The sequence below is a fragment of the Lutjanus erythropterus genome, chromosome 19, assembly GCF_056507025.1.
Source record: "Lutjanus erythropterus isolate fLutEry1 chromosome 19, fLutEry1.hap2, whole genome shotgun sequence".
NCBI lineage: Eukaryota > Metazoa > Chordata > Actinopteri > Lutjaniformes > Lutjanidae > Lutjanus > Lutjanus erythropterus.
In genome coordinates, this window is record NC_139335.1 from 29578497 (window position 1) to 29591982 (window position 13486).

At 40.7% G+C, this 13486-nt stretch overlaps 1 protein-coding gene across 1 annotated transcript in view; it reads right to left on the reverse strand.

Moving 5' to 3' along the window:
* The window catches only part of septin12 (septin 12), an 89284-nt gene that overhangs the window by 56125 nt on the left and 19673 nt on the right, over window positions 1–13486 (reverse strand). The window contains exon 2 of the mRNA XM_084743910.1: window positions 11312–12859. Coding sequence (XP_084600036.1) covers window positions 11312–12859 — 1548 coding nt within the window. The remainder of the gene's footprint in view (window positions 1–11311; window positions 12860–13486) is intronic.

The following is a 13486-nucleotide window of genomic DNA, read 5'->3' on the forward strand; positions in this document are numbered from 1 at the left end:
CAAGCCAAAGGGCAGCCATGTTAGCACAACTAAACAGATTGGAAACAAATCCAAGCCAAGCCCAGCTGCGGGCGCTTCTTTACCTGACACACACACACACACACACACACACACACACACACACACACACACACACACACACACAGTGACCAGTCTGTACGTGTCTCGAAACAGAAATCCCCTCTTCCTTCACACATGGTTGCAGTGAGTGAGTGAGACACATCCATGACAAGGCCTGTGTTTTTCTGACCCTTCAGTCTGGAACATTCCCTACAGAAAGGCTGGAGCCGCCACCAGGACATGTACTAACCAGCCTCTAACCAAGCAAACAGTACACAGAAAATATGTGTGTAACAAGAGATCCCTCAACAGTTTTGCCAAGCGGCGCTCATAAAACAAGAGAGGAAGGCGGACGGGGGAGAAGGATTTCCTCTGGACTCACTGCTGACTCTCCTGCACTGCTCCGTCTGTCTCCTCCCTCCTTTCCTCCTCTCCAGTCAGCCTGCTTCCCTTTACAAACCAACCATTGACGTATCCATACGCCAGTATTAGAGTATGTAAACAGACGTGAATAGATTTTGGATATGAAAAGCTCTGACCGAACGTGAAAAGCATCAGAGTTTGTGCAGTTTTGCCAGTTTAACTGTCACCCAACTGACAGTTGGTCTTGGGGAGTAACTGATTACACGTAACGGGACTATGTAATCTGGATACAGGGTATTACAGTATTACAGCTACAGGGTAACTATATTCCATTACAGTTACAGATAGAAAATATGTAATCAGATTCCAGCTAGATTAAGAAAAAAACAGGGCTCATTAGTGGGATTACAGTTTTAAAATAAAGAATGATATCCTACCATGAACAGTGCACACAGCTGCCAATTCATTACCATGATCTCTAGTGAAAAAATACTTCACTGTGTGGAAACTGCAATTTTTTGTCTTTAAATCAATCAATAAATTGTGCACAACAAAGGCAAGAACAGCTGGACAAACTAATAAACCTACCAACAAACATAAAACACTTACAGCTGCAACCATTAATTTATTTTTAATCAACTATTAAATTAATCTGCATCTACTCTGATAATCAGTTGATCATTTTGAGTCATGATATATAGGTCCTGCTTGGACAAAAATAGCAAATTTCTCAAAATTTTTGCTTCCTAAATGTGAATATTTTCTGGTTACTTTACTCCTCTCTGGCAGTAAACTGAATGTTTTTGAGTTGTGGACAAAACAAGACATTTTTATTTTTTATTTATTTTTTTATTTTCTGACACTTCATGGACCAAACACCTAATCAGTTAATTGAGAAAATAATCACTGAAGCCCTAAAAACATTATATTAGGCTCAACAATTTCACCATATTTTATTAATTTATTTCATTAACAGGCTTCACCCAAAAATGAATATTCAGTCATTATTTACTCACCACCATGCCAGTTGAAGGTCGGGTTTATTTTGTCAGTCCAAAAAACACTGCGGGAGTTTGGGAGATACTACAGTGTTTTCCTGTGAAACTCCAGCAGTGTTTTATGAACTAAAAAACTAAACCCGACTTTTAATCAGCATGATGGGTCAGATTAGATAACGAACTAATTTTCATTTTTGGGTTGAACTTTACCTTTAGTCTGCTAAAATGTACATAAAGATTAACTTTAGTTTCATTTGGGCCTCTTCCAATTGCAAGCTCCAGTTTCTAAAGCGAAAAAAAAAGCAATAAGGCACAATTAACTGTTCTGACTGGAGTTTTTGTCTGGTGAAACCTGCCCTGTTCTATTTACATAATTCATTCCACATGAACCACTGACAGTCACGCAGCTGTTAGACTTACTGTCCTCTGTTTCTTGGAAGTGGAGATAAACTGATAATCTACATGGTTAAAATGTGATATGAGGGATGGGAATCAAGAACCGTTCACAGTTGAAAACTGATTCAAAATTGTCTGATCCATCAGAGTCATATGCCTCCAAACTCATCAACTCCATTTTTTCCTTTTTGCACATTGAAAAATAATGACATCAAATTCATGCGTCTACGTTGCTGGAAACTTGCAACAAGAAGGATCCATGGTGGAGGGAAAGAAACAGTCCAAGGTGTGGCTTCATTTCATGAAGAAAGATGACAACGGTGCTTGTTACGATGTCTGTAAAATCATCACTTTAAGAGAGTGTGAAAACACCAGAAAGATGCTGAAACATCATGGGCTAAAATTCAAAGATGGCAAAACTACACACATTCTTACACAAGTAAAAGCACTGATACTTTTGTAAAACTGAACCTCAACTTTTCTCCTTGGTGGAATATTCCTCCCTGTCTGTTTCATCTCGTTATGTCTTTAAGTCATTTTTTGTGGGTTTGTTTTTCATCCTGTGTTGCTTTTTTTTTTTGCATCATTTTCCTTCTTTTTCATCTTGTTATGTCTTTTTTATTTTATTATGTTGTTTCATAATGTTTTGTCTTGTATGTTGTTTCAACATCATGCCTGTTTTTTTTATTATACTATTTTTGGGTTTTGTTACATATTCTCTGTCTCTCGTTATGTATTTTTTGTCCTTTTAAATCTTTGTTGTTTTTGTCTTGTTACGTTTTTGTCTTGACTATCATGCATGATATGCACTGATGGATACACCAGGAATTGGCAGTCTGCAATGATGCAAAATTAAAACAAACAAAATCAATAATTCCCGTCAAAGGCATTAAAACTAAAGTTACAAGCCTGTTTTGAAAATGTAAGGAGTAGAAAGTACAGATATTTGTGTTAAAGGGAATAAAAGTACAAGGTTATATGAAAAATAAATACTTGAGTAAAGTACAGATACCTGAAAAATAGACTTAAGTACAGTAATTAAGTTTTTGATGCTTTACATGAGTGCCACTGCTTCCCAACCAAGCAGCACATCTCGTAAATATTTTATAGTAACAGTTACCACCACACAGGCAGGTAGACTTTTTCCTATGACCAACAAAACCTAAATAAAAACAAATGCCGTAAAATCAAACTTGTGTAGGCCCAATTTTTTCACACAGAAAACTGATCAGGAATCAATGAGAGCATCAATAAAGAATTGGGCCAATAAGGACAATCGATAATGGTGATATCAATAAAATGTTATTGATTCCGATCATTAAGTTTGTTTTTCACATATAATATGAATGAAAGAGGAAAACAATTCAGAACAGGCAGTTTAGACAATTTCAAAATCCTCATTTAGGTTCTGATTGTGTCTGCTGCACTGATTTGCATTACGCACCTTGTCAGTATCCAACATCTCATTCAATACTACATACTTCAATTGGTTTTGCAAAGAAACTGGAGCAGACCATTGTTCACAACAGAGAAAATGGGTGTATTGTTACTTTGTTGTGACACACATGAACACACACACTCCCTGACCCATGTGACTCATCACCACTGCAGTGTTTTGAAGAAGTTTTTCCCTTTAAAAGCCTCTAATCTACCATCTGTTGATTTACGATGCTTTGATTTACTGCACACTCATTCACTCCTGAGTCTTTGCTTCATGTCACCTTTCAACCAGCAGCCTCACTCAGTCATCCCTCCTGACTTTCTTGTCCCTTTTCTTTCTGTTTCTCCCTGTATTTAAAATGGAAGCGACCATTACGGAGTCATTTCATGTGTGTGTGTTCTTCTGAGGACACTTTTAAAAAAGTCAGGTCATTTTTAAGTCTTTTCATGCTTGCCTGTCAGCCAGCCCATTTCACCTTTGTCAGTGTCTTCATCACTGTCTGTCCTGGCGTGTGTGTTCATACACAACAACCCTAAAACAGCCAGGGTGAGCTAATCTTATCTGGTGCAGGAAACACATTTCAGGGCCTTGACCCAAACAACTGGACAGGATGTGAGGTTCTAATCTGAGCTGATGGGAAGGACAACCTAGTGGGCTGAAACAGCAACAAACAGCAGCAGAGAGGAGGTTCCTTTATATTAAGATCCCATTGGCTGTTTCTTTCATATTTGCATGTGCTGTGTCTCCAACTGTCATGACCTTTAAAATGAGCGCACAAAACTGTATATCACAAAGACTTTACTTTCCCTCTGCTTCCTGTTATGGATACACAAAGTAGAGAAAATTGCAGGTCATCCAGGATTTTAATCTCCTGAGGGAATACTTGAGTTTAGTTAATGGATCAGTTTCATCTGGCTTGATCGATTGATAAAATTGGGTATCATCTGCATAACAACGAAAGCTTATCGAGTGTTTCCTAATAATACAACCTAAAAGAAGCATATAAGGTGAATAGAAGTGGTCCAAGTACAGAGCAGTGTAGAACTCCGTGACTAACTTTGGTGTACACAGAGGATTCATTGTTGTACAAACTGAGATCAATCTGATAAATAGGACTGACGCTGTGGGGATTATACATATAGGAGTTTTCTCAGTTCTGCAAGGAACAAGGCACCCTACTGAATGAGTCCAAAAAAGTTTACAAGTCGGGTTCAACTGATCTCTATGATTTAATCATTTTTACAATAGTTTTTCCTCTACAATGTACGTTAAATCAAGGTGGGAGAAAGTGGCTAACATAAAGTTAACCAAAGGCGATTGGTTAATCATATGTAAGACAATGTTCACTTCATCAAGCTTATCATGTTAAGGTTTTTTATAACTCTAAAACCTAAAAAAATAAATAAATAAAAAAAGGCAAAGTAGCAAACCTGTACAAGGTCAGTGTTGGAGAATGTGTAGTAATATGTCTCCTGGTCATTTTCACATTTTCTGGGAACGTCCTAACATTTCTTTCAATTCGATAGATGTGGTAACGGAGAGCAGATCTATAATCAGCCCAGAGCTCGATTTTAACTTCAGTGTTACTTATTTGGCAAATGTTGCCAACTGGGCTGAAAAAACAGGATACTTGTTACAAATACTGCCAGTAGGTAATAAACAAAGTGATAACTCAAAAATGGCTGAGTAAAGAGTTTCTTACAACCCGAGTGGATCGACACTCAGCTGACCATGAGTGAGCTGAGCTTGGTGATGAGTGAGAGTTGGTGATTGTTGGAAGAGTGGACAGACTAACAAAGATGCTTTTGGTGAGTTTTACACCTTTTTCTGTCGGGTTTGAATTAAGTGTGTTTTACGAGGAGTTAACAAGCCAATAAACCTTGTCTTAGTCCGGTAAAAGAAAGTAACTTGAATTCAGAAGGTGTATGGTTGGATTTCTCAGTTTTAAATGGAAAATATGTGTGAGAACATGTAATTTTGACACATTTTGTGAGCTTATTTTGTGTACTGGACGTAGTGAATGGACACAGCATGCATAACATAGTGAATTCGCCACCTCCCGCCAAAGAGGACGGGAGGAGGTGGGGGTGGGGACGATGATATCGCCAGTTGCCAATGACTGAGCTGACAATGATCGTTTGGGAAATTTTAACCTATCACCCAACTCTAGCCAGAAACTCACATGCAATGCATTGTGGTACATGTAGGCACAGCTGGCACAGCTCTGCAAGCAGGAAAACTCAGCATTGCAAAGGAGTTTATCGCTTCAGCTGACTACATTTACCATCAACACTGACTGGACATCCATGAAAACAAGGAGTGACAAGGGAGGAAGCTTGAAGCGAGCACCCAGGTGTAACTTGCTCGAATAAAATGGAACAGCTGTGCTGTTAGCGTTAGCCAAATGGAATGTGTCTTTACCCCCTTACTTTTCCAGCATACCTCTTACCAACATACAACAAAAATCAAGAAAAATGCCACCTGCTCACAGCTGTAAAGCAGCAAACTCCAGGTGAAGTCAAACTGGTCAACTATAGAAAAAGAGCAGCCACTGGGCTTACTGCAGGCACACTGGCACAGAGACAAGGATGCAGTTAAAATACCAAAAAAAAGTCTTTCTGTGACAGAGAGGATATAAAGTGAGGGGAGTGAAATGGGACGATGGCTTAGACATCCGCAGGGGAAGAATTTATTCCCCAAATCACTGTCATTAAAGCTTAAATCAGAAAAAGAGAGGGATTGGGATGGGGAGTCCAGACAAGCCCGGGCATGACAGAGTGAGAGAGAAAGGGGGTCAGAAAAGAACAAATGATTAAAAGAGCAGAGAAGAAGAGCGGAATAAAGTTATTCTAGATAATGATGGTGCTATTTGCAGTGTTTGGACATTGCGTATTTGTCATGCGTCATGCCTGTACATTAACTGCTCAGTTGACTTGGAGATGCAGCATGAAGAATGAAAGAAAGAGACAGAGGAATGCAGAACTGATGAAGCAAAGAGGTTTGGAAAATCGAAAGAGAGATAAGAATGGTTCCTCAAGGTGGAGGAGATGTGGAGAGAGATACCAATAAGGAATAATGTATGGGGTGAGGGGAACAGAGAACAGTATATCTTTATTCAGAACATGATGGTATACAGTAATGACTGCATTAGATTATAGGTTGGATTCCTACACTTTCACTACTGATGACATATGACTTCAGTACACAGGTTAAAACTTTTCATTCTTTGTCTGTCTGACTTGTCTTTCCCTCTGTATGTTTCTCTAAGAGCAGAGGAAGGGAGTAGAGGAAAAGGCTCCGGGGGCCCCTTTTTTTGTTTTCATGCTTTGTATGGGAAACAAATGATCTGAGTAAAGCACTGGTTAGAGCAAAACAATCATTTCACTGTGAACGCCCATTATCGCACATTAGCCTGTTATTTACACCATGAACACAGATGACACTTCACGTGTTCTCTGATGAGACTGTTGACTGAAGCGGAGGGCTGAAAGAATTTGACGTCAAATCACAACACGGGTTTACGGAGAGGGGGGTCCCGTCTTCCAGCTACAGATTCAGGAAGTCTGTCTCCATGCAGGGTGTGACTGATCACTCCATTCAAAAGCAGTTCCCAAACATCTGCACAAATTTACCATCTCCATCACACACTTACATCAAGATGCGTAGAGTGTTGGACCAAATATACAGTATGCACAACAGATTTTTTTCTTCCGATATATACGAAGACGTGGAACATTTGCAAAAGCAGCTGTTCTTGTTAAATGGAGTGAAGACCTAACCTGACATGTCAGATGGTTTATTACACAGAACTATCTGGGAGCTCATCCTTAGAAACAGTTTGGAAAAGGGTACACACTTTAAAAAAAAAATACTTAGGAGGTGACTGGATGTCTAACACAGGCCAAGTACAACCAATCAGATCAAACTCTTGCCGAAAAAAGGTGTAATAAGAGTGAAAACATGTTTTCCACCAATAAAAGTCTTAAGTGCTGTTCCTTGCTCTTTTTTCAATGAAGAAATGCTCTCCAGTTCTGATATAACTGATGCTATCACAGTATCTGCGCTAACTTCTTCAGGAGACAGCTACCATGGACGCATCTCACTGTCATCACACCTAAAACCACACCCATAGCTGCCAGTAGTTCCACCTAGGATGCTGACTGGGCGCAGCATTTTGGTGCAGACACAAATGGATAATTTGAAACGTGGCAATTTGGATTCTCAAGTGATCTTGCAAATCCAGGTCCCTTGCACGGTAACTGAGGACCCATCCCTACACTGCAAGGTGAACTGAGTTCATACCCTTTTTCTTGATGCTGTGCCACTAGTGAGCTTCTTCATGTCTGCATATACTGCTTACCAGAGGTGTTGCCTCGAGTCAGACTCGAGTCACAGGTTTGATAGTCTTGCATAGCAAGACCTATCTCCACAATGCTCAGTGCTGGAGAAAAGTCTGGTTCCACAGACGTTCACAATGGTCTTTTGACAGCTGGATGCGTGAGATCATAAGATCACGTGAGAATCCATCTTGCTCGTCTTCAAGTTCTCCGTTTGTGTCCGCACTAAAAGTTGTGAACTGATTGGTTGAAGTTAGCCCATATTAGACATGATAGACAGATGGTTCATCCAATGACTAACGACTTCCCAGATGGTTCCGTGTAACAAACCATCGGGCCTGTAGGGTTACTTTGGTGGCACAAAGCCCAGGATGCAGCTGCAATGCCCCTGCAAGATAAAATCAAAAAAGGCTCACAACTTGGAGTGGACTAACATCAAAGATTTGTTATTTAAAAAACTTGCCTGTACATAAACTTATTCATTCTCAGCAAGTCGATACTTAATTCCCCAGATCCATTTTGTTTGAACCAGTCAGACAGCATCCACTCAGGTTGCAGGAGAGAACCGCAAAGAACTAGCGTTATGTTTCTGAGCTCCAGTTGGAAAAAATGATACCAAAGATAATTTTATTTGCATATAAAAACTACGAGGTGCTCAACAGAAAACAAACTGCAGTTTGTTGCATCTCTGTCTGTAATTTTCAATCTGCACGTTTTGCAAACTCAAACTCTTCTATTTGAAGTTGACCAAAGAATGGAAAGTTGAGGCTCTGATGTCAAAATGACATTACATTTTTACATTATGACTTGGTCCCAACCTCCGTCTTGCTCACGACTCACTTAAGTGCTCAAAGATCACTTAATTACATTCTTCAAAGTGTTACACGAATATGATTTTTATGTCACAAACCTGAATTTGATCTTGTGAGGATTCAAACAAAGAATCATCAATGACTAAAATAGGTTAGAATGATACTGTAGGTAACGAGAATGTCTGCAGGGAACAAAATGCACACCCACACCTTTTTGTTTATTTCTCTAGTTGTCATGTGAGCCCTGAGTCAGACGAGTCAGAGTTAATATGAAGTTATGAGTACAGTTGGATCCTTCTCTCATAACTGATCTCTTTCATCTGAAAGGAATTGGACTAATTCCCTGATGAGGTTGGAGGAGGCGAGGGGAAAATCCCCACAGGCGCCTTAAAACAGATGCCTCCTGTTTGTCTAACAGCTTAAACGTCAACCAAGTCTTTGAATCTGAAGAATCTCATGTAAACATTCAGGCATCTTGTCAGACAAAAACAAAGTGGGACTAGAAGAAGGCAGGACGTCCCATCAGTCCATCTACCTGATGTACAAATGATTTGCATGGATGAAATTAAAGTATTATATGGTTTATATACAGCATAACAACAGGACATTGTGACATGTGGACAGAAGGAGCTGGGTCCCAAACTGCCAGACTTGGAGAGTACATGTAAAAGGTCATCTGGATACAAAAAAGTAACTATATTCCATTACAGTTACAGACAAAAAGTGTAATCAGATAACAGATACATTTAGTAAAAATTGTGATTATTAGTAGGATTACAATTTTAAAATAAAGAACATATACTACCATGCACAGTGCACACACAGCTGCCAATTCATTATCATGGACTCTAGTGAAAAAATGCTTGGAAATCTTTTGACTTTAAACCAATCAATCAATAATCTGTGCACAACAAAGGAAGGAACAGCTGGATACACCTGGAGATGCAACAGTTAATCATCATTAATAAATCATTAACTTAAAGATTAACATCTGGATTTATCAAAACTAGCCTAGCATGCTTAGTGACATAAATCCTCAATGACAAACTAACAAGCTGTAGTTTACTGCTGACAAATTTGTCTTTGTTGGTTTGACATATAATACTGTTTGTCGTCTCACCTCTCTTCCCCTCTGTCACTGCCAACTACAAATGATCCAATAAAACAGATATGCCAATGAACGGGGCAGAGTTCGTTTTCTTGCTTTTGGAGCTTGATAGAGTGCTATTATTGTAATTGTGTGAAAGTGATGCTGAGACACAGAAAAGTTGACTTTGTTATCAGAGGAAGCAGGAGCCAAAGGCCATCTGGGAGGAGGTGGACTTAAAATAGCTTTGAAACTCGTGTTAAAAATGTCAGACAGGCTTTAAACACAAAGACCACAACTTGTGAATGTGTATGGATAAATGTTTGCTCTGCACTAGGAGGGGCATTTAGCAAAATGAAAAGGAAACATGCAAGTGTAAGCCAAAACAGACGCTGAGATGTAGTAGATTACAAGTATAAAGTTGCACAGAATGGAAATACTGAGGAAAAGTACCTCAAAATGACTCAACATGATTAATTGATTATAAAAACAGATGCAAATTAATTTAATAGTTGATTAACAATAGATTAATCATTGCAGCTCTAAGTGTTTTATGTTCCTTGTTAGGTTTATTAGTTTGACCAGCTGTTCTTTCCTTTGTTGTGCGCAATTTATTTATTGATTGATTCAAAGACAAAAAATGAAATTTCCACCCAGTGCAGTATTTTTTCACTAGATGCCATGATAATGAATTGGCAGCTGTGTGTGCACTGTGCATGGTGGGATATCGTTCTTTATTTTAAAATTGTAATGCCCTAATAATCCCCTAATATCCACATTGTGTAATCCTTTTACATGTAATCGGTTACTCCCCAGGCCTGAAATGTGTGTGCGTGTGCATAATGAAGCTCCGTACAACAGGAAACCACTCTGACAGGTGTGGCCGCTAACCTTGACTTGAAAACAGAAAGATAGTCTCTGTCATCATTTGTTAAACACACACACACGCACGCACACACGCACACACACACACAAGCTCACAGAATGGAACCTAGAATTGTGTTACAAGTGTATCAGCGTTTCATGACTTGTTTTCCATGTTTTGCTGTGCCAAACATTTCAATGATCTGTCAGAGTTTCCAGGCACCAACAGTTCTTCCTGCCTCATCTGTGGACAGATGGGTGCTTTCTATCCACAACACCAGTAACCAGCAATGCAGCAGCATAATAAAATTAGTGTAAATACAGTGGAGAATCAGCACAGAGAAGATTGTCAGCTTCTACCATCCTCTATGCTACATAGTCAAGCAGGTCGCCTACATACTTGTGCAAAATAGTTACCATTTTCCCAGTTTTCCCAGCACTGGTGTTGACTCTTGAACCCTTAAACCATTGCTAAAATCTATGGCTGTAACTGTATGATTATTTTCATTGTCAAATTAATCTGTTGATCATTTTCTCGATTAATCGATTGGTTGTTTGGTCAATTAAATGTCAGAAAATAATGAAAAATGTTGATCAATGTTTCTCAGAGCCCAAGATGACATCCTCAAGTGTCTGTCCACAACCCAAAGATACTCAGTTAATTGTCATAAAAGAACAAACAAACATGAAATATTCACATTTAAGAGGCTGGGGTTACTTCTTTTTCTTTGAAAATTATTCAAACCAATTAATCGATTCAAATAGTTTACAATTAATTTAATAGTTGATTAATTGATTAATCATTGCAGCTCCAGTGAAAACCCTCCTGCCCTTTTGTCTGATGAACCACAGGGACAAACAAATGCACATTCAACCATTTATAGTTATGAAAAAAACAAGACTGCAAATTCAATTTTCAAGCATTTAAAAGGCAATCAAAAAAATCATCTTACCATCTGGTTTCTTCATCCCCTGTGTCCATCTGGGTGTGGTCTCAGCAGGATACCCCAAGGTGGATGGCAACCCACCATTGCTTTGGACTGTAGAGGGCTGGGTCACAACCATTGGGATGGTGTCAGTAGCGGCATTCCGGGAGAAGGACGCGATCCTCTGTAAGATTGAGCCGACACTATCTCTGGCATCACCTACACCATCCTCCAAGGACCGGACAGCTCTGGGGCTGGAGGGACTAGACATATTAGGAACCACCTGAACAACTTGAGGCCCTGAGGGAACTTCTACCGAGGGGCTCTGGGCTGTGGAGGGGGGCACTGGGGAGCTACTCATCTCTGAGACAGGGATGGAGCCCTGTGAGGAAGTTGGAGAACAAGGGGAGAAAGGCAAAAAGGGATGGTGAAGGGAGTGGGGTGGAGTGTCAGAAGAACTGTCCAGGCTGCTGAGAGAGACTGAAGGGCTGGCTGAGGTGGATGGTGGGCTGGTGTGGTGTTGGAGGTCTCCTGTGCTCCTTGGAGGAGGCTTTGGGGGGTTGGGGCTGATGGATCCTCCTTGAGCTTTGACAGGAGAAGTGGCTGAGGTGCTGCTTACCAAGCTGTCCAGATCCAAGGGAAACTTATTGAGACGTGGAGTCTCTTTGGCCTTTGGCTGTGGAGCCTTGGGAACTTGGGGCCCTTGCTGCTGGCAGTGGTTTTTGGAACCAGAGTAGCCCCCATCCCCAAAGGAACTGGCATTCTGAAGACGGCCATTCCAGTTGGCGTTAGCGTTGGCATACCTCAGCCCTGGAGACACCCTGCCTCCACCTCCACCCCTTTGCATACTCACCATTCCCCCTCCCCCATCACGAATCTGGAGGTCTAGGCTTGGCATGGAGCCATGGTTCACCCCCCGAGGCTCTGCAACACCCAACATCATCCCTGGCCCCTGGTCCATCTCAGAGTGGAAGACACTCCCATGGGAGGAGAACTTCTTCAGGTTTGGGGTTCTTCCCAAATTGGCACCTCCCTCTAGGTGCTGCTGTGGGAACTGGGGCTGTGTTCGGTGGTACTCCCCTTGAGGTGGAGGGCTGGAATATGACCCCAGTTTAGTTAGGGTGAGAGCACCCCCACCACCTCCAGAGTACTCCAGGCTGGATGTGGAGCTGTGAAGGCTGTCGTTGTCGCTGCCCTGCCCAGTGAACATGGAGTACCCGTTGGGGTTTAACCTGCTCTGGAAGGATGCCGCTCTGGTCACAGAGGAGCCGTTGTTGTTGATGGTCGGCTTGTTCATGGTTCCTCGGTTGAAGGACAGGCTGCTGACTACAGTGCGGGGCTTGAGCACTGGGCTGGGATTTGAACTCAGGCTGATTCGGGAGTGGTGGGCTGTAGAGCCCAGGCTGTTGTTGTTGTTGTTGAAGGCCAATGAAGGAGACTGGCCACCTCCTCCTCGCCCCTCGCTGGCTTTGTTGTGGTTGAGGAAGAAATGGGAGGACGCTGGAGAAATGGGGGTGGAGGCAGGGGAAGCTGGTATGTCGTCCACATCTTCAATGTCAAAGGATCTCTTCAGGGCTGCAGGTGGGAAGAAATAACATACAAGTTGTTAATAAAGCATCTCACTTCTAACTAAAATCTAGTGTATCTTCTGTCAGCTCCACCATCTACCTGAAATGACATTAATGTTTCCTGATGCCATTGAATATCACTTCACCTCAGTTTTCCTTAGTTTGCACCAGGGCTTGAGGAAGACAGTGGTCAAATTCATCAAATGGTCACAAAGCACATGGTGGAACATGGTCTGTAAACTGTGATGAATGTTTACAATGAACAATTTGAGTAAATTCTGCTTTATTGTTGGCTTTTTCTATTCAAAGAACTTTTACATCCTGTTTGATAATCTGACCAAACAAGTTTCTTGACCCACTGGACCTATTTTTAGTGCCGTCAGTATGTTCCCACATCTTTAATAAATTTTGGCGAGTATAACTTTAGTATAACTGATTGAAATGAAGGCGAGAGCAAATGTAAGATGGCCCCATAGAGCCCTACTTTTTGATTCTTTTATACATTCAAATTACACAACCTTTCACTGTTGTATATTTTATTGAAAAATGTACATTCTACCCCATTATTATATATTTTTATCTTCATTATAATTATTGGTGGATCTTTTATAACTTACCTGTTATTTTGTTATTA